This window comes from Necator americanus, chromosome IV (assembly GCF_031761385.1).
Source record: "Necator americanus strain Aroian chromosome IV, whole genome shotgun sequence".
NCBI lineage: Eukaryota > Metazoa > Nematoda > Chromadorea > Rhabditida > Ancylostomatidae > Necator > Necator americanus.
This window is the reverse complement of record NC_087374.1, coordinates 31403291-31429996: the sequence shown is the minus strand read 5'-3', so window position 1 is coordinate 31429996 and position 26706 is coordinate 31403291. Positions and strand designations below refer to the sequence as shown.

The 26706-nt window shown below is 35.6% G+C and overlaps 2 protein-coding genes across 4 annotated transcripts in view; one reads left to right on the top strand and one right to left on the bottom strand.

Annotated features, from left to right (window-relative positions):
• Positions 1 to 8096: 8096 nt before the first annotated feature.
• RB195_003358 (uncharacterized protein) lies at positions 8097 to 13351 on the bottom strand (the record flags this gene model as incomplete). Its single annotated transcript, XM_064200979.1, has 2 exons — positions 8097 to 8232; positions 13248 to 13351. The coding sequence occupies 2 exons, from the start codon at positions 13349 to 13351 to the stop codon at positions 8097 to 8099; spliced, it is 240 nt and encodes a 79-aa protein (XP_064056860.1).
• A 12988-nt stretch (positions 13352 to 26339) lies between these two features.
• RB195_003354 (uncharacterized protein) overlaps positions 26340 to 26706 on the top strand; it is a gene marked incomplete at both ends in the record, with an annotated part of 43980 nt that continues 43613 nt past the window's right edge. For all 3 annotated transcript variants that reach the window (XM_064200974.1, XM_064200972.1, XM_064200975.1), the window contains one exon: positions 26340 to 26506. In XM_064200974.1, the coding sequence (XP_064056852.1) occupies positions 26340 to 26506 (167 nt within the window). The remainder of the gene's footprint in view (positions 26507 to 26706) is intronic.

Sequence of the window (26706 nt, the reverse complement as noted above, 5' to 3'; positions counted from 1 at the left end):
GGAAATGGCTTCTCGTTGCCGCTCCTTTTACCAGCATATTCAAGGAAATTTCCACTTTTTCTGCTGGATACCTAACTTCAATCCTAACCCCAGTAAGGGTGGGTTCGGATAGTAAATTAGCTAGGCCAGAATCGCACACGGAACGAACACCTGCTGGTTATATCCTGTTTTTTCTGCTTTTTTCCTATGTATAATATTTACCGTATTTATTTTGTATTAGTCCTTCCCGAGTATGTACATTTTGGCATCCTATTGGCCGCAATAAATAAATGCATAAATAAATAAATAAATAAATAAGTGCACTAAAATTAGGACTGCAACTATTCTCTAACTTGTTTTTTTTCCCAGTGAAATCCCTTGTAAGTAGATTACGAGAACTACTTTTACACAGAGATCCAGCGAAGTTTTCTTTGATTTTATTTCATTTACAACTAAATTTTACGAATAAAATAGAAGAGAAACTCCAACTTTTACACGTCACTTTGTTATTTTACGAAGTTAATAGTAATGCGATGCGAAATTTAATTCAATCTAAAATGTCAGCTGCAATGTCTGATCAGGTACCGGGTGACTCTGTCTGCTCTGTTTTCCACCGTATTCTTATTAGTTTCTTAAGCGTTTCGAGTATTTTCAAAAAAAAAAAATCATTCAACCAAATCCAACGACTCCTGATCTACTCGCCAGGATAGTTTTTATTGTAAGACTTGTAAATTTTCGTTCTTTTAATAAAAATGTAATAAAATTTATAATACTTTTATAACATAGTGTTTTATTACTTTTATAGTATAGTGAATATAATTTAGTATTATTTTGCATCTATTTGTGTTGACATTTAATAAAATGCCTCCTTTAATAGTACACATAGACGATGTTTGGAGAAGAAGTCAAAAATTCCATGATATTTCTCTTTGTTACCCCTCAGCTCGACTTACAAAGAAATCTGCACCTTTGCTTGCTTATAGCACGAACTTAGCCTCGTTTATCACATTGTTTATAAAAGCAATAAATAAACAACAACACAAATAAATAGGCAGGAACAAACTCATGCATTCTAATAGAAGCAAACAAAAACTAAAATTGAAAGCTCACAAAACTCAAACTTGAATAAATAAATATAAAACTGCTCTGATGTGTGGCGTAAAAGCACTAAATATAAATAGGTTGCAATAAACAGCAATATTGTTACATAATATACTAGTAATAATTTAATATAATTATACTGTAAAAATATATAAAAAAGACAAGGTCATTAGCGAAGGATTCGAAGTTGAAAGGAGATTTAATTGACGTGTTAGGTACGTTGCGTCATGTCGGTCCCATTCTGAAAGGATTCATTTGTTCTTCTCATTTTCTCATTTCTCATTCTTTACCGTTTCGCCCTTGACGTTCTTCAAAGTACATGTTTTTAGCAATTTTTTGGGAAAATAATCTACTTTTTCCAATTTTCTGGGAACTAATCCATTAGTTTGTGTGAATTTTCCGGGAAATTAATCTACTTCTTTGTGTGAATAAAAAATAATCTTCTGGTTTGGTAAAATGGAAAATTTATGTCCGGAACAAATGTTAATGCTATTTTACTTGTATTATGTTTTTCAGTGAAACTTTTCCCACAAAAGAAATGAGGAATTTCGGAAAATTTATTCTGTTTTTTTTTCAGCACTCTGTTGGGACAATTCTAATTATTTTTGAATGCATAAATAATGCTGAAACTTAACAGAAATTGTTGTCACTCTCAAAAAAAGCGCAGTTAGTTTTTTTTTCTTTTTTATTGTGAAGTCGATTTAACCACATGCTTTGCAGCTAAAATTTATGGGTTTTTTTCCATGGAAAGGTTCATTTCCTTTGCCAGAATCGCGAACCAGTTCATTAAACACAGAACGTGAAATGAATACGATGATGACCTTCACGATGTTGTCGATAGAGATTGGCCGGATGAAAAAATTTATGGGAAAATTGTTGGCGAAGTTGAGATGACATTCGAGAACCTCGACGAATTCTAAACTGCATCGTGCTCCATGTTTGACTAATTTTTTATCGTCTTCCAGCAGAAAATCAATACTGATTCATTACATTTTTTCGATGAAAGGACGAGTTGTTCGCCTAGTTATATGAACAATGAAAATACCTCACGGTGAATATGTTTGCCCGATCCTTCCCTCATATTTTCCTTGTTCTTGCCACTTACAAATCAAATTATTTTATTAACTACTTTAAGTACTAAGTAAGAACTTTTTTCTCCGTTTATGGACGGTCAAACGCACTTTTATTTTCAAGGAAACTCACAAAATCCCTACATTCTATTAAGTACTTTAAGTACTAGGTAAGGACTTTTCTCTCCGTTCATGGACGGTCAAATGCACTTTTATTTTCAAGGAAATTCACAAAATCCCTACATTCTAACAATTACAAATCCGGACTGATAGGTAAGGTGAACTGTCAGCTAATACTATTTTATTTATTTCGTTTTATTATTATTATTTTTACTCTTATTTTTTATTTACTCTGAAATCAAAGGGTTTTATTAAGTAAGCACTTACTTTTAACAAAAAAAGTGCATTTCATTCATAGTATTAATCTAAAAATTAACAAAAAAGAGTAAATCAACCAAAAAAAAAACCAGGTACGCTGAGAAATGCCCACTTAAAAAACGTCTTACACAACGCTGATCTCCTTTTTTCTGTGAGGGAGTTTAAATTTGAAAAAAATATCATTACCTATGCATTAACCCAATATTTTCAGAATTTTTTTACTTTACAGTATTATTTACATAGATTTTTGGAGTTTTTCATACGTTCATAAACTATAGCGCAACTTCAGGAAAGTAATGACTTAATTACAAATAACAAATGAAACTTTCAGTGTAACCCAGAAAATGAGGAAAAACTGTTCCTTCCTTGTTAGAGATTGAACAAAAATTTCTCTTATACAACATGAGACGTGTTTTCTTCAATGTTCCATGCTTCTTCCATTTTCCCCCCGTTTTCCGTGTTGCTCTGCTGGTGCGCATTCAATTCTAGCTGGTTAATACTTTTCGGGGAAAAAAAACTGTTCAAAGAGTGCATTCTCTTGACTTCCGTGAAAATGCTGGAAATTAGGTGAAATTCAAATAATGTGAAAATTTATGTAGTCTTGCTGTAAAAAGACCAGTGTTTCCACTGCTTAATACAACGCATTGTTTAGTTTTTTCTCTGGGAAATTGGAGTAGTTACTGTAGGTATTTATTGTAAAATTATTTATTTATTGTAAAATTTTAAAGTCTCTATACTACATTAATGAACCGAAGAAAAAACCATTTTTCTGCTTTTGTATCCTGGTTCTTAATAGCATTTACGTGAAATGTATGCTATTTACAAAGTTGTAGAAATTACTTCCTCGCATTGAGAATTTAAATATTAAATGTTAATCAACAAAAACAAAAATAATAAAGTACACTAAGATTCATCCCTTATAACCGCATTATAGTTTTAAATCAACTGTAAATGGTGGTGATTGTATACTGTTTGCCAGGATTTTATTTTTAAAAGAATTCATTTCCTTAGTTCAGTTTCATGTGACAGAAAAATCTCGATAATCCAGTCTTTCTGATATCTGTGATTCCAAATTATTTGCTCCTTACCTTCTACTTTCGTTACCACAATTAACAGATATAAATTTATCTTAACGCTGACCCTTCTCATAATTTGTTGATTGGAAACTTTTCCAGAAATCCCACAGGTACTTGACAGATTTTGATTTGAAGAGGACCTGGAAGAGAAGGGATGTCTTTCATAACTTGATGTGAAAAAATAAAAACCAAGGTCAAAATCAAAGCTTATGGAAACATTGAGAAAATGGTTTTTTTTTTCTGGAAAGTGAGTTAAGCGCTAAAAATTGGTTTGTGATGAAGTTTTATGCTCGTTCGTAAATTTTCCTCGCGCTCGTTAAATTCCGTGCGAGAAATGCCAAGATCGTCTACTGTTATCCTTTTTGTAGCGTTTAGTACCTATTGTATTGTTCTGAATGTCATTTTTGGCTTCATTTAAGTAAATGAAAGGTTATCTAATTTTTTTTTGAAATTTTCCTGTTTTTCTCTATTTTTGTACTTTTTCTTAGCCATCGTCTTTTCTCTGTTTTTTTTTTCTCGGCAACAACTAATTTTGGATCACTTTCTACGTAGCTCAGTATCATTCGTACCAACTGCGCTCGTGTCGTTCGTGGATTTGTTCCGATGGGGAGCAGAAATGCTTCTATTCGTCCCAACCGCGCATACGAGTTGACCACTGAAGTCTCTTCTCACGAGGGACTCGAAGAGCATCGTATTTTTTCTTGAAGGACTTTTTGAAGAGGTTTGACCATCGGGTTAACGGTCTTCCTGCGGTGCGTTTGATGTCGCATGGCATCCAGTCGCTCACAGCTCTGGTCCAGCGATTGTCGTTGAAACTTGTGAAATTTTTGAACTTTTTTTTTCTGGAATTTTGCTTCCGTTAGTATATTCGGCACCGTCTGTGGTCTTCGATCGACGTGACGTAGGATTGAACTTCGAATCCACTCTTGTTTTCTGAGACTTGCAGAAAGCGAGAAACTCCTGGCATTATCCTCTAAATTGAGCGATCTATGACGCTGATCGCATTTTCCTCCTGCTTGCGAAACGCCCAAGTTTCTACAGCTCAATAATTCCCTAGTAATAAGGTCTGGAGAGAAAAAAATCTCAGAAAATCATTTGACTAAATGTTCTCGAAAGATTTTCATTCAAAATCTCTTTTTTATCATTTATGCTAAAGCGTAAGAATCAATCGAGAGCGTTTTTTTTCTTCTTCCGAAGGAAAATGACCTTGGTAACTATTCAAGTAAGTCATAACATAATAACTGGACATACTAAATCGTTACTTTTCTACTTCTCTTTTTTTTATTCTTTTTGTTAGTCTCTGAGCTTACAGAATAGCTGAAGCAGTGAAAAATGCTTTTTTTGGCGAGTAACTCATTAACAAGAAAATAGCCTTAACGACAATTAATTAGCGCTCATAGTCAGTAAAGTTATTCCAGAAAATAAATTATTAGCAAGGAAAAGAGTCTTGTGGTGAATTATCCAGCAAATGGCATGTTGCAAACGTAAAAACGTTATTTCGCAAGTTCTTACGGATTATGAAGGAGGATCAGGATATGCGGCAGTAAAACGCGATCAGAATTTTTTTTATAGGACATTTTTTATGAGCATTTTTTTACAAGCTGTACACGAGGTTATTATTTGATTTTTTCCTTCGAGAGTATTAATTTTTCCCCTAAAATCCGGCGGTTTACTTCATTCAACTCGGGGATTGAGGTAAATCCAGACCACGTGAGCTTATCTGTCAAGGAAACAGGCACCACGAAGGGAATCAGACAAAAACCTCACGACTGCTATGAGGAATCGAATTATCGTCGTCGTCGTGTCGAGGTTTTATTTCAGCACGAAACTTGTTCGGAAATGAGGCGAATGGCGGTGTTTAGTGTGGAAGTGAAACGCGTAAACGAAATTTCAAGTTTGAATGAAATCTCTGGGTAGAAAGATGTCGTAATGATTTTTAAGGTTGTACATAAGGGTTATTAATTAACTTTATTCACTTATTTATTTTATTATTCATTGATAAAGATGTCGTATTGATCTTTTATCAGCTGTACATATGGTTATTGATTGATTTTATTGGCTAACTTTTCGGGAAATCCCATTCTTTAGAGCCTGAAATGGGTAAATCAACCCACAGTCTAAAATATGGAAATAAAATAAAATAAGACAAAATTTTTCTAGAACTAAACTCCTTTCCAAACTTTAAAGGCATTTTTTTGAACACTAACGTAGCGACCACGCTACGTTAGTGTTTGAAAAAATACCTTTAAAATAAAATAAATAAATAAATATTTAAATACCTAAACCTTGGAAACCTTGGATGAATAAACGCTTAAGTAGGTCAAAATGAGCAATGAAATCGACATCGGTTATACGTCAGAATTGTTGTTAGATTAGGATGATTCCACTAAAAATTCGAATCAACTGCGGTGGCGGCGGCAGCGGCGGCGGTGGTGGTTGGCGCCGCCGCCGAGCTCATCAATACATGTCCAGACGACGGCAGATTTAATGTTGGCGCGATAATCATAAGACCTTGAAACGATGCTGTGCGATGCGGCCTACTTTCTCAATGAGTCCCCATCTCAGCCTCCGTTTGACTCCGTACGCTTCACCTCGTCTCGTCTCGTCTCGTCTCGCCTACATCGCCGCCAAACGTACAAAATGCTGGACTCCTCCAGCTTACACAACTCTCATTTCCCCCATCCGTGGTGTTCCACTACAATCGACATCGAAACGACGTCGAACGACGTTTGCATAGCTATTTCAAACGTACGCCATGTACATACAAAGCCGTCAACTCCTCCTTTCCTCAGTTCCCTCATATTAAAGCGTACTGTGCAGGTTTCTAGTGTGCACGTTCATTTCTTTTCTACTCACTACTTTCTAAACGTATTTCTCTTTCGAATTCAATTTCAACAATATTTTCAAAAACAATGTTACCATATTGATGATATTTTCGCACTCGTTCGTACTGTAGTAACATAAAAGCCGTTACAAAAGTTTTGAACCTACAGTACATTCTCATGTGAAATTGATTCACAACAGGTTAGGCGTGATGGTGGCCTTAGCGAACGCTATGAACTGAACGTCAATTTAGTAATAAATGAATAAATAAATAGATAAATAAACAAATAAAATGATCGCAATAAATTCGAGTCACGAAGGTTCAGTTGACAAATTTCGCGATTCTTTGCTCAGAAAACTGAGCGAGACATGAATGAATCCAGTACCTCTAGAGATACTTCCGCTTCTATTAGTCCTGTGAACGCAAAATTTGTTTCTTTCTGTTTTTTTTCTATCACTATATTTTTCCGCTTTTGTTATTGTATTTTCTAATTTTATTTTTAAATTATGGAAAAACCTGGATCCGGTCACAGTTGTGTCGATCTAACATTTATGGGTTTTAAGAAGTTTAGGATTCTCTTCGTTCGTTCGATTAAAGCTGTCCGGTTCCGCCTCCGCGCTATTCATTAACTGCGGACGATGTTAAGAGGACAGTCAGCGTAACCGAGGAAGTAGTGACCCAATGAGCTCAGGAACAACGTCTCTAATTATCTCGATGTTATCTTTACGGTAAGAAATGATGATACTCAACAATTGACGGAAGTTTGTGACAATACACAACACATTTATTATAAGCGTTAACATGGGAAAATAATAAAGTAAGAATAAGAGTAAAAGGAAAAAAAGTGATTGTGCTGTTTAAACTGAGGGTTCATTATCCATGCCGGGAATCGGAAGCGAAGCTGATCTCTGCTCATTGTATCCTTTTTTCCGTTTTTTTTTTCCTTTGTGTATCTACTGTATTTATTTTATGTATTTGTCCTTTCTGGCAGCCGGATTGAATAAATAAATAAATAAAAACAGAAGTTTCGAGTAATTTTACGTGGCATCATCATCATTGACATAGGAGATTGGTTTATTGGATCTATTTTCATTTGATGGAATTTTGCAACAATGATTTTCTTGAATAAAATATAAATATAAAAAAATTACCGACTGTATCATCTTTGCTGAAATGTGTGCATTCGAACTAATTTGCGTTTAGATTCTGAGCTCGCCATAGAAGTGTGAGAGAAGGCCGTAGGCTTCTCTATTTATTTATTTACTTAAATACAATATTATTTACTCTGTTCGCACTAAAAGCGGCACCAATCACTTTCGAACTGCAATTAACAATCAGTACGGTAGAAAGTGAGGTTTGACTGGAGAATTCCCAGAAGTAGCAGAAACGGTAAAGAAATAGTGCAAGAAAACAAAGAAAAAATTTTAATTCTGTGTAAAACACAGGAGAATCATCTAAAATTGTTGTGTTGTTGTTTAATTTTTGTTTACATTATTACTATATAATATTTATTGTATTGAAGATACTGTGGATGAGATTTATAGTTTTTTCTTCGTCGATTAAACCAAAAATCATAAAATTGTAAAGTATATTGAGCGACGTATCCGTGACGTTGCAATTCTTCCTTCTCTCGCCTTCTTCTCTGTTTTTCTTCTTTTTTTGTTAGTTTTATTTTTTAGTAAATAATAATAATAATAATAATAATAATAATAATAATAATAATAATAATAATAATAATGGCAATAATTTTGGTAATAGCCGAATTTGAGAATGCCCCATCGCCACAGGGTAAGAAACCCTTTCCCTTCACGAAGTATTTTATTTTTTCTTTTTTTTTTCAAGAATAAATTCTATCGGAAAGATTGTCAACAACACCTATGTACCGATACGCAAACGAAATCCTCGATGAAATTATTCTGGAGGACGGGGGAGAGGCCGCCGTCCCTCCACCTCCCCCTGCACCCGTTAGGCTTATTGTCCTGGCAGGCCGTGAGACCACCCGCCACCGCTTCAGTGCCCTGAAATGGCATCGCGGGTGCGAGGAGAAAAAATCGAAGCCTATGATTATCTCAGAAGCGATCGCCTCTGGTTTCCAATAGCTAGTCTGGACCAGCTTTTTTTTGTAACTGTATGCGATCCAGGATTATAGTCCATGAAATGGTAGGATGCTGCTGGCGATGATGGCAGTTGCGGAGTTAATGAACTGCATCAATTTTTAATGGTAATTTAATCAATTTAATTACGGTAATTTTAATTTCAATGTGAAAAACTGATCGAATGCTCTGTGTGGAATGGAAAAAGACGCTGAGATCTCACCAAAGTACTACAGTAGTTTTTTTACAGTACACCTGGAGCCTGGCCAGCTGGGAATTCGCATCCTCGTTGGCTTCGCTAACAATTGATGAGGGAGGATTAAGCTTTGTGAATCTAGTTACATACAAGCCATTTTCTCAGGAAAAACCCCTTAGCTGGTGGAACGTGACGAACCGTGCCGTTACGTTCTTCTCATTGCTTGAACTCGACAGCAAAATACTGTAGATCAACCGTATTCAATCGTTATACAACGGGAATCCCAGAGTTGTTTGTATCTACAGATTCAGAACAGCTGACTGTTCATTCTGGATAATCGAAGGAATCCGATTAAAGAGCGAGAACAGCTCAGAGTGCCTTCTTTTTCAGCACGCACTGCTGCCGCTTCTGGTCCCCCTGACAACAACGAATTGATCGTCGCGTCATGGTTAATCCGTCGTCGGAGTGCGTTTGAGAATGTGAATAACTCTCTCATTGTGTTCGCTCTTTGTGTTTTACAACATTCATTCGTTTATTTCAACGAATGACGCCAGCGTTTCCACATCAGATTTTTGTTTGCGGCTCAGATTTCTTGCTGTTTCTTATGCGAAGCTCTGCCATTAACGCCACACATGTTCTTGACGTCATGCACGCCGAACCTCTCCGTTCATCTGGCTTCCTTAAAAAACATTTCGTATGCATTCCAAGTGATGTGACGTTGAGGAAATGTGATTCGCAGCGAAGTGACGCTGAACGCATGACTTCATCCACGTCCCTGAGATATAATTATATGCAATTAAGCAATTATTATGGGCGGGTGTAGCGCAGTCGGTTAGAGGTCCGCTGTAGCCACACGGTCGAGGGTTCGAAACCGCACTAGTGCAAACCAAGCCTCTGATCCGTCCAGCGTCGATAAATTGGTACCAGACTTGTCTGGGAGGATAAAAACACTGACTCGATCATCGGCCGGCCCATGCAAGTCATTGTATAGGCCAATATGCGTTCCAAAACCTCAACGATTACGAATTCCAGTAAAACGCGTTGGCGCATCCTGAGTGGATTGATACGCCAGTGACTTTATTCTTTTTTGACTTTTAAGCAATTATTATATATAATTAGGCAAACGAGAACGTGTTGAACACAGCCTTTAGGATGCGGCAGCGCGTTCACTTCATTTCTGGAACGTTTGTGGTTCACAAACCCGTGTCTAGCCCATACAATGACTTTCGGGGTCTGTTCTTATCCTCCCAGCCAACTATTCCAGTAATTTTTCGGCCCCGTAGCGATGAAAAGCTTAGTTGGAACTAGGACGGCTGCGAACCATCAATCGTGCAGTCTTAGAGGAACCTCTTACCGACTGCGCCACACCCGCTACGTGGAAAAAGGTTTAAGGAGAATGTTTGTGGTCTAAAATCGCTTGCCAGAAACCGACCAACAGAAAAATAAAAAAAAAATAATATCCAGACAATGTTTTTATTTTCCCAGACAACTTTGACGCCAGCTTATTGACCCGGCGATATGAAAGGCCTGACCGGTTTCGGGCCGTCGAGCCGAACCATCGCTGACCGCGTTGCCTCCCTCAGTGAAACCTCTAAGTAAAAATGATGCAGATTTGTACAGTATGCAATTCCAGCACGTTACAGCTAATCTGAGTTGACGTTAGCGTTTTCTGCGATTTTAAACACATTTTAAGGCGAATAGCAGAAGAACGATAAGAACATGACTAATCATGGTTTGTTATTGAAAAGCGGCTCCGGATGTTAGCCCGAAGCTGCTCAGAACAATGGGAACAATTGGGGAAATTGTTGTTTTTCTGTGAACATGGGAAACGTGGGTGAAATGGGAGAAATTTTAAGATTTCTAAACGAGCAGATATACACATTTTTTGAATCTGGACTAGTAGGAACTTATAAGCTTTTTCCTATTTTGACATCATTTCTATAAATTTGTATAAATCATTTCATTTCTATAAATGCTGTTTAGTTTTTTTTTATGTGAAATAATTGTTGCTAAAATCACTTGCATAAGATCTTTTTCTTTTTCTTTAACTTTCCTATTTTTCACTTTCTTCCTCTTTTTTTTCCTCCAAAAACTATCCTCTAAAACCACAAAATCATTTTTCCACTATATTTAAGTGCTTTTTCTTTTTTCACTCATAATTTTCTAAAAATCGTTTTTCGAATCATGCTAAGATCACTTATTGATTAGTTTTGTGGAGTTTATGAGGTGAAATTTGACTAACATAAGCACAAAAACGTGACGCCAAGGCACTTTATCCGATTCTTCTCTCTGTTAATTATGCAAAACACAACTAGCACGCAATGTTCGCATACAAATCCATTGCTTTGAACGTTTCCAGTCTCGCGAATTATCGTCGCTTTGAATTATTCGATATTCGATTCGAGTTCAGTCGAATTCTGAATGAATTCCGAATGATTCAGTTAATTTGAATTCGCTTATCTACAGTTAAATTGTTCTGTAATAGGTGCATTTATTCATTGATTATTTATGTTTATATTTATTTAGCATTTATTCTTATTGTGATCAATGATGAAAACTTGAGGGAAACATTTTGGGATTTTACTTCAGCATTTTTCCAGGAACCGCTTCCTGGAAAAATGCCGAAGTGCTGTTTTACTGGACGTGTGTGGTTGTTTTATTTCATGTGAGCCACGTACGTGGTTGTTGAAGCCATCGATCCCACAATGTTATGAGTTCTGCAAAAAAATCATAGGGGAAGGACGCGGTTTACTCATTTTCCGCGTACGTGTTGTGTTGTCGTGCGTGTTTCTCTTCGTCCACGAGCTTTTTGATCCAGCTCTAGTTCGAAATAAAGTTTAAAAAAGTAATATCCTTGACATACGAACGGAAATAAACCGACGTCAGCTGAAATTTTAAATAAAACCATCGAATGAAACAGAAATTAACTAAAACTTTTGAATTAAATTTGCTCTAAATGGGCTGCTTGAAGTACACAGTTGTACTTGGAGTTTATTTATTTGTTTATTTACTTATTTACTTATTTATTTGTTTGTTTATCTGTGCACACCACGCCACTAATGTATCGAAAAAAGAAAACACACTTTATCTGAGTCAGAGCGAAAAAAAAAGCAGAAATAGAATTCACTGCTGCTCATCATCGAACCACTGTAAGAGTTTTCCAGCGAAAAATTCCCTGAAAAAAAGAAAAAACAAGAACGTCCCATGGAAAAAATTGTGTTGTGGTTGTCTCCTTGAACAAAGAAAGACTCAGTGTTGTGTGTGTGCGTGTGTGATCGTCGATTGAACTTGTGAGGTCAAGGATGATTGCGGCCTGGTCCTCATGCGGACAGCAGCGGCGCCGGTGTGCACGGTCGGTGCATGTGCCGGTGGTGCGCTCGCTCTCCCTCGCTATGGTGTGGGTGGGTGTCCTCATGTGTGCAAACACAGAGCACCACCAGACTCGTCTCGTTGCTCCTCTTCAGATTTCCCGACGGACGGCGCGATCGTTCGACCGTCCGTCCGCTTTTTCCCCCGTTATCAACCGCTTATCGCTGCATGCTGACACCTTCTCTCGGAGCGATTCACTGCTTATTCGCGAACTTTTCCGAGCGATAATCTTCCCTTCCACCCACGCAAAAGATCTTATAGATGGAATAAGTGTTGTGTGGGAAAGTACGGACCATCTCTGATCGCTGCTAAGATCTCGTTCTGCTCTGCCTGAACGCAATCCCATTAGTAGATTGGGATTAGTGGTGTGTTAAGGACAATCCAGCGATGGCATCTGTTTTTGCTCTGCTGAATTCCACTGAACATCCAGGACCACTTCATTTAGGTTTCTATGAAAAAAAATCCTTCTTTCCATTTATTCCTAACTGCTACGTCTAGAAATAATTTATTTCTTTTGGTTTTGATTTCTTTCTACCTCAAAATTGACTTTCATTTCCTTCCTTCACAACTAACTTATTCAATTTAATTAAATTAATTAATAATTTTACTTTTGCATCTATTATTTATTATTTGTTACTATTTATTATTATTTATTACTTTTTAAAATTTAATTGATTTATTTCTCAAATAATGATGATAATTTAATTTAAATTAATTTTTTCCATAATTTTCCACGTTATTCTTAGCTATCGGAAATTCTTTGATGCATCCATTAGACGTTTTTGCTGGTGCTCGATGGAAAAACAGAAAAAAAGTAGCTTAAAAAAAACAATCTCTTGTTTTGTTTATTTATTTATTTTTCTACTCTATTTAGCAGTCATTTTTTTTACACTATCTGTGTCAACAACAACGAATATTCGGGAAGGTCCTGAGCTGTTTCAATTTAAATTCTTTAAGTTTTACTTTCATTTTTATTTCTTATATTTCTTTTATTTCATACTTTTAAGTTTTTGAGGGTTTGATGTTAGGACGCTGTCCCTCATACTAACCTCATCGCCCCACCAGTGTGACTCCATCTCCCCAACGTCTCAACGACTCGTTGAATTCATTTCCACCTCGCTGGTTTCCGCGCAGAGTCAAGCGCTCACGGTTCGCGCTCACCGTTCGACTCTCTTCGACCTTCCGTCACCACCACCACCACCGCCGCCACCACCACCACCACGAACCGCTGCTGCGTGCCTCGTTCGTATTGTTCCGATCCTCATTTCCTCCTATCTAATGATGGACGGCGGGACTAACGGCGACCTCGTTTGTTGTGTGTTTCGTATTGGTCGTTATTGATCTTTTTTCGGGATTTATTGACAGCTTCTCTAATCCAATTCGTCGTCGTAGGCTACGTTCAAACCTCTTTTGTATGTAATATCCGGTTTGCGATAGTTCCAGCTATTTATAGCAGGGAAAAATTCGAATCATGTCACACGTTGCTGCTCATTCAACTGGAAATTTATTTCAAGGACATATATGTCTGCTGTTTTATTAAAAATCGATAATGTGTATTTTGAAAAATCTCTGAATAAAAAGACGAAATTTCATGGTTGAGAAATTTCTGTACATTCCTTCAAGATTTCTCTTGCCTTGGAATGCCGGTTTGCTGAAAAGAAACTCAAGAATGTTAGGAGAATCGAACGGATTTTAAGAATATCCGAATAATTTTTTCTATTATTTTTTTATTTAATATTTATTCTTGAATTACTGCTTCTGAGTGCTCTGCTTTTTATTCATTATCTTTTTTCTCTTTCTTTTTTCTTTATCTTTTATTTATTTTTATTTATCTCTGAGTTCATATTTGATTTTCTTAGTAGTTAATTACGTTTGTGTTACATTTATTGTAACTTTAATTACGTTTGTATTGTGTCCTTTGGAAAAAGCCCGAACATGCTAAGTTAACGAAAAACTATTTATTAGTTCATCTCTGTGCTTCACTCTTTCCCGACGTTTCAACTTTTTTTTTGTATTTTCCATGAAACATTAAGTAAATATGAGAAAAGAAGGGTTCTGAAGAGATTTATTGGTCCAAAATTTTCTGGAGTGGATTTTTTTAAGATTTGTGTCCGAGCTGAGACCTCGCAAAACGTATCATTTTTCTTTAAAAGCTTTCCTTTTGATACCCTTGATACCCGAAGGCGTTGAATATTCAAGAAGTCGAACAATTTTTCAAAAAAAAAATATTATTTGAATTAATGCCTCCAAGTGCTCAGCCATTTAAACTTCATTTTTATGGGAATTTTTGTTCCGTTAGTTCCTTTCCACTAGCAAGTAGAGATTCGTTTATTATTCTAAAATTATTATTCTACTCTTATATTTTTTTATCACAAACTATTCTTATTCTAAAATTATTCAGAAGTATTTTAAGTGAAAACGTAAATTATGCTCTCCAAACCTAGGGATCATGTAGGTCAGTGGCAAGAGCACTTGACTAACCAGTTTGTCCGACGATACAACTCCTTACATCCATCCATCCACGAGTAATGAGATGAAAGAATGAAAACAGGATTTTATTACTAGTTCATATGCAAAAGGATGTTTTGACGCTTGATTTATTTTCCACGCAGTACTTTACTTTATCGCGTTCACTTCATCATTAGGAGTATAGGCGTAAAGAGTTGTATCGTTGTCAATAAAATAAGACTCCTTGATGTTCCTGGATTACAGTTCTGGAGTTCTTTTATTTATTTGTCTAGGAAGGGAGTTTTTCACGATTTTCTGGTTTTCTTTTCTGACCTGAAAATTATGTTAAATCGAGAAATTTTTATGGGTTCCCGTCCCAAAGTCATCAAAAATTTCTCCTATTCTGATCTCTAAAAAAGTTCTGTCTCGATTAATTGTGTTATTGATTGAATTTTTACTAGATTATTTTACTCTAATATTAATATTTTGCTCTTATTACCTACTAAATTCCCTATTATCTGAAGATTATGTATAGTATTTATTATTTGGTTAATTTCTCTCATTTTTTCTTGCGATGAGCGATGGAGAAAAAAAGGGGCGAAGTTGTGGTCATTCTCAAGGACAACTGGCTGTTGTGAGAGTAAAATTAAGTGTTTTTACAGTAATCTGCAACGTGTTGCCGTTATTTTGTATTAATGTCACCATTAAGTGAAAAGATGTCATACGTAACCGCGTATAGTTCTTCTAAACTAGTTATTATTCCTTTGTATCGGATAAATGATACGGTAGAAAGTGTTTCTTCCGTAGTCAACTTTTTCTCTTTGGCGAAGGATCTGCTGAGGTAGGCACGAGGAATGTAATAGAGGAAATACAGTTACATATGTACAGTTACTCCGTCTATCATTGCTTTGTTTTTTGTTTGCGGGTGGTTATAGCGCAACGGTAAACGGTCAGCACTCAGTTTGAACGATCGATGGTTCGACACCATCGATGGCTCGGCGCTCAACGCTTTCATCTTTCCGGCGCCAATGCATTAATGTCAGATCTGACTGAGAGGATAAGAACACCGACTAGATACATCGATTTACGTCGGTAAACAATTGCGTGGGCCGTTTATTTGTAGTTTCCAGAAATTTTGTTCCTTTGGCCTTTATTCTCTAGGAATACTTTTTATCAAGTGCATTTCCAAAAAAATCTGATAACGGTCGCAGAAAATCGTAACCAGGTTTTCTTTTTTTTTTTGGAGTGGAGGGAGGGGGGAGGAAACCTGATGGGAATGGATTTACAAGAATCAGGGTTTCCTCAAAATTTGGAAGCTAGAGCCCATTTCTGATAAATTTGTCTCTGGAAAGATAAATACGATGGAAATGAAACCATAGACGACTTCTTTTCCCAACAAAAGTGGTATCCAAAACTGCATGGTTATTTTATTGACGCAAATTTGGTGCAATGGCACTTCGTCGCGGGACCTACCCGTTTGTTGCGAGAACGTTGCCAGTGCTGAAACGAGTAGAAACGTGCTTCCGATGCGTTGTGCGTTCGTCCGCGGGCAAATATTTCCCTGATAGCATTCGCATTCGACTGGGGCATATTTTTCCGCTAGAGCGCGTTTTATCCAACGGGGGAAATATTGTAAATATAAAATAAACATAAAAATAAATATTCTATAATAAAAATAAATAGTTATAAATATTCTATAGGATACGGGTTCAGGATCTGCATCTCACGTAATTTCTCCAGCAGGGTAAATGTGTGTGCTATGGCGGGTGGGCTGAATGGACGACGTTTTTCCACCAAAACTTTGTCCCCGGAGGAATTCATCGATCAGCTATTTATTTATTTGCTTACTTATTTATTGACATTGTGTTTATCTAAAAATTCTGTTGGGTCCGGGCTCGGCTTTGTGAAGACCATGCATTGTCACGTGTGCGACGCATGCACCGACGGTCGATTGAGGTGGCAGAGCAGCGGAGGCGCTCAGCCTCAGCCATAAATGAGTCCATGAAACGACGTATCATGAGCCGGCGTACATAGAACGAGCATAATTTTCCCCACCCGAAAAACTCCCCGTCGTAGCAATTACAGTACTCTTAAGGCATAACGGGAGTAATTTCAGTTATGCACATAACATTTTGTTCCTCCGTAATCGCGCTCAACATCTTTTTATCGTCACAGCCTCCACCCCTTCCGGAAGAATAGAGAGGATTGAGACTTTGCCCCCCGCCCCTTTTGAGATTACTGATAATGATGGCAATTATTTATTGATGATCCTTGATTTGTACCAAAAAAAAAAATAAAAAAATGTGAATTTTCTTTTCAAAAGTGTGAAAAAATATGCAAAAACCGAGTATTAGCAACAGAAACCCCGTAGTCATGCCTGAATCCAAAAAAGCAAGGATTAATCTAGTTTAATTTAAGAGATCATATGTTTTGTGTAAAAGAAAAAATAAAAGTAAATACCAATAATATAATAATAAATAAATTAATAAAAATAAAACAAAATACGTAAGAATGATCGATAAATGAAGATATAAAATAATCGACGGTCCTCGTTTTTCAACCCTTTGAAAGAATAATTAAGGTTTTCAAAACTCATTTTAAAATTATTTCGTTTAGCTATTTTACAGTTATTCTAAAAAATAGAATATTGTATTGTAGAGAATTTTTTGTGCTGACTGTCTCACTAACTTTTGCTTTAGCTGAAGGTAAATTTACTTATTTATTTACTATTTATTATATATTTCTATTTATTTATTTTATGTATTTATTTTCTCTTTTCTTTTAGCTTCGCCCATATATCTTTTAAATGGTTGATGTTTAAATTCATATAGGACATCAATCACAGCTATTTTACAATTTTTTACGCACTCAAAATTTAATATAGCTAAAAACATACCCAGAGGGATTTAAAATGATAGCAGATAGATTTAAAATGACTGTCATTCCTTCATGTTGTCTATTTTCGCATGTTTGTTTATTTATTTTTATTTTGGACAACATCAAAATGAATTAAATCACCGTTCTTTACCATTACCAGGATTTATTAATTACTTATCAGAATCCATTCAAATGACTTTCTTCATATCTCATATCTTCGTCCGCTTTCCAATGAAATGATGAATTCTGGATGAGTCGTGGCGAAAAAAAAACAAGGACGATCCCAGTAATTTCAGTCCTCGTCACCTCTTCGAGCCCGGCAAATTCCATTCGGTTTTGTCGCGACGCGACCGATACCGTTATCGATGTGTTTATTCATCGTTGGTAGCGGATTGGAGAATGACAATTTCGTTTATGATTTGAAACGAACAATCGCTTCACCACAATGCACTTTCGGACATTTCTGGAATCACGGCTGCTATCATTTGTTGCCGGGCGATGAATCAGTTATGATCGAATGATTGTTTCTCTTTTTTCCGAGCATAAAAGCCTGACTCATCTCCACTGTTTTGCTGAGTAACTCCCTAGTCAACTCATTTATACCTAATTCTTTTAGATTTTGAAAAATTGTGGGATTTGAAACATTCGCGACCGATACCATTATCGATGTGTGTTTAAATTAATTTATTTTAATTAAATCAGGAAAAAAAAAGAAAAAAATTGTGAAATTGCACGAATTATAGGATAAAAGTACGCAGCGTTTAATTTGAGTATTTCTAATTAGTTGTTTATTTTATTTACTACTATTTATTATTTATTTTATTTCTAATAATTATTTATTATATTTACCATCTCCAGTTAGTTATTTAATTACGTCACATTAATTTTCTGATTTTATTAATTATTATATTTTTTAAATATAATCTTTAATTTTAATTGAATTTCCTAGTTTTATTTATTTATTTGTATTTTATTCGATTTGTTTCAATTAAACAAATGTGCTGATTATTAAATTTTAAACAAATTTGACTGATTATTATTTTTTAAAACATAGTTTTTAATTTCAATTGAATTAACTAGTTTCAGTTAGTTAGTTAATTACTATTTAATTTATTCGCTTTGTTTTTTAAAAACGAATTCAGGGCAGGTATGGCGCAGTCAGTTAGAGATCCGTTGTAGTCACACGCGGTCGAGGGTTCGAAACTGCCCCAGTGCGAACCAAACCTTTCATCCCTCCGGGATGGATATATTGGTGTCAGACCTGTTTTGCAGGACTTGACTTACTTGATGATCGGCTGGGAAATCCCGGAAATCATTGTATAGGGCAACAAGGATTCCAGAAAGGCCTCAAGGATTACGAACTACAGTAAAATGCCATCGGATCGATACGTCAGAGAGACTTTATCTCTTCTTTTTAATTTTTAAATATTTGTATATTCTTTATTTGTTCTACATGTTTGTTTTCTATTCATGTTTTTTTGTTTATTTATTCTAATTAATTATTTCTCCGCACTTGTATACACAATGCACAAAGATTTTTGATGAATTCCAAAATCTCTCTGTCGTTACCGCGATTTTCATCGTATTAAAGTTTTTTTTGCATAAAAGGAAATAAAAAAAAATAATTTTATTTATCTTAGAGTATTTCTCTACAGGAATAACTATGTTTTTGTTTACGAACTGGAAAGATTCCACATATAAGGGAAAATTTTCTAGTTTCATGAATTAATGAAGGTTATTCGTTCTTTGAGGCGTCAGCTGATTGATTTTGCTTCCTGTTTTTTTTTGTGCGTTTGAACAAATTGCTGGAAAATTCTCATTGTTCACATTAATCGGTATTTTATCCGAGCTCCAAGTTCACTTCAATTGAATGCAAAATTATCAAGATTTTCATATTTTATCGCAAATTAAAGAAAATACGTTTAACTTAGAAAAGCGCTACTGGCATACGATCACTATTCTTATCTTATTGTGTCCCTTTTGTCATATATTTCTTATTGTAGTTTTATAATATGCTTATTTTTTGCTAATATATCGTATTTATCTACATTTTATATTTATATATTTATATTTTATTTATTTATTGTTATTTTATAAATTTATTTATTGTTACTTTATAAATTTATATATTATTGTTTTGTATTTATATTTATTTATTTATATTTATGTATATCGCACACAATTTTTGCTACATTTATACTTAAATTTTATTTTCTCCTCGTATTTTTTTTTTTGAAATGAGTTCTATTCAAAAATCTGATATCTTGCACATAAGACAACGAGTTTTCGCAACTAGATTTTCCTCGCTCTATTTTTTTTTGCCTTCAAAAATTTTCTAAAGACAGTTTCTAAATTTTTAGTCGGGGAATACTTAAGTATATACCTTTTTATGTTGTTTTTTTGCTGATCCGCATTAAGGATGTGATATGCAATCACGGTTACTGTAGATCCCTTACGGTACAGATTTTACCAAAAGTAATCCTTGTACGACCTTCAGCCCGTCTAGCCATTTTTCTTGGAAAATTCATTTTATTTCTTATTCATTTATTTCTTGTTTTATTTTATCTTATTTTACTTTATTTTGTTTTTTATATTTTTTATTCTTTATTTTTTATTTTGCATTTTGCACTTTGCATTTTCTTGTATTGTAATTAAATTATTTCACTATGTCGAAAATTTTTATCATTAAGTTAAATTACTAATTCGAATTCGAATTTTTGTTTGTTTTAAATTCTAGTATTATTTCGGCGCTTTTTGTAAAACTATACCACCTATGCTATGCATATATTTAGTAATATAATAAAATATAAATATAGTACACAATAAATACTATATTATGTAAATAATGTATAAAATAAAGTATAAATAATAAAGTAAATAAATATAATATAACTAAAATAAAAAATACACAAAGCGAATGAAATCAGATAAAGATAGTGATCGTATACCAGACTATTCAATCGTTCGTTTCGAGACCGGAACATCCCTGGTGATGTGGGGGGAGATGCTCTCCAGGCCGCCTGAGTTATTCCCTCCGATTTCTTTTTTAAAAAGATGAAATGTCCTCAATTCCGCAAGTGGGACACGTTCAGATAGCATCGTACGCACGCATACACGCATCCGCATCGCCCTCATCACCGGCTAGGAGCAAAACGATGTCGAATCGAATTTTTGAACTGCCTCACATCCCAATCATTTTCCCTGTGGACAGATTTCCCTTTGTGACCCTTTCAGAATTCCTCCGAAACTTCTTCAGAATTCTCAACATGTATATATTGAATTATGCTGAACGTCGATTAATTCACTCGGTGAACGAGGACAATTTCTGGTGTCCCATTTTCTTCTCTCGTTCGTAGACGAATCGAATGGCTTGACACCGGGAACACCTGACCCGAAAGTGGTGTTCTTGACTGGATTCTTGACCTAACCTTCATTTTCATGGATTCTTCTTCGATAGAATGTCCATTATAGTGGGCTCTCTTCAACACCTACGCATTCCTCTTCTTCTTTTTCAGATTCTGTTCTCTTTCTTCAAATCTGCGGCAAACGAATCTGAGAAATGTTTGATTGATTGAAGAATTAATAAGGGAACTTCCAGTGGAAGAACCAGATCCTACGGGTCGTGGTAGAAAAGTATCAGATGCCGGTACAAACCGGACCCGATGCATTTTCCCGTTAAACGCTGTTTTCATGGGTTCCATAGTTATTTCTTCCACATTCTTCTTTCGTCGTTCGGTCTGATGTTCGGATAATTAGATGGTCAAGTTTTCTTCCACGATATTACTATCGTTCCTTTGTGGCTGAACCGCTAAGAGAAGAGGAAATTCTTTCTTTTGTAGCTACAGAGGATTGAGGAAATTAACGAACGCTTACTAATTGCGAATTGCTGGTGACTGAATGGTTAGCCCGAAAAAAAAAAAGATAAATTCTCTGGCATACCAATCCTCTCGGGATAGGCCAACCCGTTCACTGTACATCGGAATCGTTCAGTTTTCAGATACAATGACTCGCGAGGGCGAGCCAATGTGTCAAGTCAGTGGTTTTATCCTCCCAGGCATTTTTTTTTACCAATTTATCGACTGAATGGGGAATGGGTGGATGAAGGGTTTGGTTGGCACTGCTTCGGTTTCGAACCATCGATCGTGCACTCTCACCCGACCCGTTACCGACTGCGCCATGCACACTACTTTACCGCCTCTGACCTATCCTTATATAAGCTCTTAGCTCCAAAATAACGAATCACTAGAAAGTAAATTTTTTTGATGGCTAAAAAAATTGAGATATCTTCATCTTTTGTCTTAATCTTAATCTTAATTATCTTAGATATCTCAATTAAAATATCTTTTATTTATATTAATCTTTATATTTATATTATTTATATTTATATTCATCTTCATATTTATATTCTTTTTTTTCTTTAAAGTCAAAATGATTATAATTTCCAAGATTTCCTGTACTGTGAATATTTAAGCACTTGGTTTTTTTTTCCCGGCTTCTTCGTCAAAAACATTAAGGAGAGAGGAAAATTAACGATCATCACTCATCACTCGTGGAAGTTTCCTAAAAAGTAATTTATGCTTCAAAAATAAGGTCATTTTTTTACTTCGGAACTTTTCAAGTTTACTCTGAAGCGGTTTAGATAGAGTTGCTAAATTTATAGTGTCTCGAAAAAAATTTCCAATCTTTTACGCGGTTAGCTATCGCAGCTATCGTTTCTTTTTTGCGTCAATATTCATATTCATATATTCATATATTACTGTTCATTTCCAATATAAGGATTGAATTTATTTACTTTTTTGTTTGTTTACTTATCTATGCACTCAAGCTGCTTCATTGCAACATTGGAGACAATGGAGTAGTCTGAGCGTAGTGAAACAATTAAAAAACGAAAAACATGAACGTTTTGAAATAAATACAGCGCAAACGTTATTAAAAAAGTACTTTTTTTCAAAAGGCGATATTTCCTGCTTCCACGTGTTTCCGAAAAAAATACTAGCTAGCTATAATTCCAGAAAAAAAGGCAATATACCACGAAATTAAGTGTCGGGATCGGCGCTGCGGCATGTATCTGCCCTGCAGACTTGCGGCGTTATAAGGTGCGTCGTAGGGGAAAATTGCGAGAAGGTAGTTTCTGACTTCGTTCTTCTGGATAATTAGGAAGAATTGAGCGTGATTGCGCTCATTGTCGTAAACTATTCCGTTGTACCTCTCTTTTCGTGGCGAGATCCCCGAACATCCGGAATTTCGTGGCATGTTCCCTTTAAGGAGGCGAAAGAAACGAAGCGGTCGGTGTTTGACTGATCGATTATTCCAAAACTCAGCAATTTTTTTTTGTTTTCGGGTCTGTATTCCTTGAGGGGATGACTGTCAAAAGGTTAATGATAACAGAAAAATGTTCATTCCCAGGCGAGATCAATCGTAGATCACTAGGTTGGCGAAAAAATAGCTTCGATTTTGATTGTTGGCTCGATAAAAATATTCTCGTCAAGAAAAAAGTAATTGATAATTTCTATGCGATCACTACGATAAATTAATTGTACAGTGATCCTACAAATAGCCCTACAAATCTGTGGATACCCAGTTTTTTCTCCTGGCAGCACATTTTCAGGAGGACAACGATCACTGATCGTTACGGAGATCACAAAGTAATTCTGTGCTATGTGTGTGTGTGTGTGTGCGTGTTCGCGGAAAGAAATCGATTATTTTACGTGTGATCGTGGATTGTATGGGTTTCTCCTCATCGTTCGTTCGTTCATATTCATTCATTCGCTTCTCGATATTCGAATGAGAATAAGCACGTTCTCGTTTTTTTTGTTGTAGAGAAAGAAAAAATCCACGGCATCCCATTCTATCCTCGGTCCTCACTTTTTTCCTCTAAACTTCATTTTTTGCCACATTCGTTCACTGACACATCACTTAAAAGTGAATTGTCCGTGTCATTCATTGACTTCGACAAGTTCTTTAGAGATTTTATTCGTTTTTTCCCTCTTTTCCAAAGGATTTCGTGCGAATGTGCTATTTGTGCAATGATTCAAACTGTCCAAACTGAACATTCCCCGAAGATTTCCCCCAACATGCGTTGATTTCTCCTTTTCACGCCTTTTCATGCCTTCAGCATTGCCTGACTGCATCCACGGAACGCTCTTATATGGATAATCACTTATTTGATGTTTATCTTAATGGAATTCAACTTTTGTTGCACTTTTATTGATTTTTATCCTATACATGTGTCGTTATTCCAATCGATTCGTATTACTTTCACCTGCGCTACAACATACTTTACTTCTTTTTCCATTTTTGTTCATTCATTTGAAGTGAAATCCTTCTTTAGGGCAAATTTAGCTCTTACTTTACTTTTTATTCCATTCTTATCCAATATTTTGAAGTGAAATCCTTCTTTTCCTGCAAAGTTATCTGTGAAATCAAACTTTCTGGAGGGTTTTTCTAGAGTTTTTTTCTAGAATTCTTTTTTTTTGAGTTAACATTCATTGGTGGAACTTGTCAGTCACAGCATGATAACGGTTATTTTGAATTCACATAATCCTCTAAATTCCTAGAAAAACTAAGACTATGCTGTGGGCTTTTTACGGATATGACTACGCTTTTTTATTCCCTAATTTTTCTCGTTGATCCGGTGGTGCAGTAGTAAGAGGTCTACATTAGGCGTTAGCAACCGACGGAGGTTCGACGCCGAACAAAGCCTGCAAAATAAATAAAACCATAAACACTTCATCTTGCCCGAGTCACTGATTTCGTGTCTTAAATCTGTCCGGAAGGATGATGACGTTAATTAAATGGATTTGCTTACTCCAGTAAGTAATTATCTAGGCCATCTTCATAAACCCCAGTCGATTCTGAAGTTGAGGTCATCGTCGTGTTGCTGCAACCCAAAGGGATTGATTAAGAGCATCCAATTTCTTACATTTTTGCATTTTTATGCACTCATAGCTTGCTTCTAACACACTTCCTCACATGCATCTAGGACCTTACGTCACATTCGTTAGCCGCACGCGTCGCGTCAAGCGCGAAATCGCGCGGAGATCCCCGTTGCTGTATGTCGTAGTTGTGGCCGCTCACGTAAAAATTCGCTATTTCCACTGATGCATTTGTACTCACCGTGCCACTTTTCCAGAATCCAATCCATAAACACTATCTATGGCTTGTTTTTATTTCGTTACAGTGGATCGGGATCATGTGGACAGCAGATGTCCTGAGCATCAAAACTGAAGTAATGGCTCTTCGCTCAAGATTCTTGTGCACGCTGCGGTATATTTGATGTCCAGACGGTTTCCATGAAATTGTTCTATGGAATTTCATTTTTTTTCCTATAACTACACTTTCTTCACATTTTTATACACTATGTCACATGACCAGTAAATCACAGATGTCCTTTTAAGGATATAATTCTTTATGTTTTCTTTCGATTCAAATCCATATCTTTCAGATTATCTTTCGTCTTTTCAAGAAAAAAGAAATTCTGAAAGATCTGGATTTTTCTTTTCTTTTTTTTATTTTCTTTTTTTTTAGACTTTCCTCAAACATCAGAGTTTTCAATTTTCACTCTATTTTCTTCTGTATTTTCTTTTTTTACGATGTACAAAAATAATGTTTGTGTTCGGGCAAAAATCTCACTAATTATTCCTTTTTATTTATTCTCAATAAGTATTCCCATTTATTTATTCTTATTTTCATGGAACATCGGAAAAATGCATATGGATGATATTTCTAGCCTTTTTCATCAGAACTTTTTAAGTTTGCAAAGGAGGGTGAAGTTCGATTCAAAAATTATTATTTATGGAATTTTAATTTTTACAGATTTATCATTAATAAAACTTATTTGCTCAAAATTATTAGAATCCTAATGAAGAAAAACCTACGGAGAAGTCTTTAAAGTAGTTTGAAAGAAAGAATTAAATAATAACATTGTTTCTTCGTCTTCATCTATTTATCGTTACAAAAAAGATTTATTTTATTCATTTATTAGTTTATTTATGCACACTGCCACAGATTGTCCAACCACGGTTTTTGAAGCTTTTTAATACGAGTATTATTTATTATATATTATTTATTTGTCGTGTTTACGATTATTTACATTGAAGACGCTTTCCATAAAAATTCCGCAGATTTTTTGGAAAAGTGCACGATTATTCACGTTATTTCCCTAGAAATACCATTGTCAGAATCGAGACTTGCAAGACCTTCAGCACAGCGCCACAGTCTTGTCTTTTTCCCCTTTTTCTTACTCATATTTTCTTTTTTCCTTACGAAAGGGTCATTCAATGTAAGAATTTCTTCCATGAGAGACTCCTTCGTGTTTTTCAACGATTACTTTTTTTCCAGTCGTTCTATGAGGTACATGATGAGTAATGGACATCTGACTAGTTTTAGATTATTGTTCATATATGAATGTTTATTGATTGATCCGAACCTAAAAATACACCATTGGTGGCGTTTTTCCGCTTCTGTTTTTATCCTAACGTGAAAGCAGTTGATTTTGACTTCTTCTTCTCTCCATCCATTCCCCCGCTAAAATCCTCCTAATTCTTCAGATTCCAGACCTTTTTCGCCTTTTTTCATTTGTTTTCGAGGACAGAGAAGTTTTATGTTTATGACAATGGTCACAGCCGATTTTTGCGATTGCGATGTCATTAAGAACTGATTGACAGCTTTGCCGAATTGAGTTGATTTTCATGCGGGAGAGCGCTAGGCGGCGAATTGGAACGGAACCGCTCTATCGCTCACTTTAGCTGGTTGTTTTGACGTTTCTCCACGGCGGCTAATCCTGCCACAGAATTGTTGTTTTATTTTTTTTATTCATTTAAATCGTTTTTCTAGATTTATTTCGTTTTCGATGCGTTTTATTCACCGAAGATGTTGTTCAAACGTCCACTTTCCACCAGTTCGAATGTGAGAATTTCCAGGTGGTGGATGCATGAAGGGCGATCGGCGACAGTTCGTCTGCTGGATGGCGAATGTCTGGAAATTTCCGTGATCGCCAGACTTTCCGTGAACGACGTGCTTACGCTGGCCGCACATCATTGTCGACTTCAACAATCCGATGCCCGCTATTTTGGACTCGCATTTGTTGACAACAAGTCAGTTCTATTTACTATTTATTCGTTTATTTACCTACTGCATTTAGCGAAGGTTCCCTAAAATATCACAATCGAAGGAAATTAGGCATTAGTGAACAGTATAACAATATTTTGTGGTTGCACATTAAAAATTAGAAAAAATGCCTTTTTTTGAGGAAGAACGAGGAAATTCACTAAAATTCACTAAAAATTCTTTCACG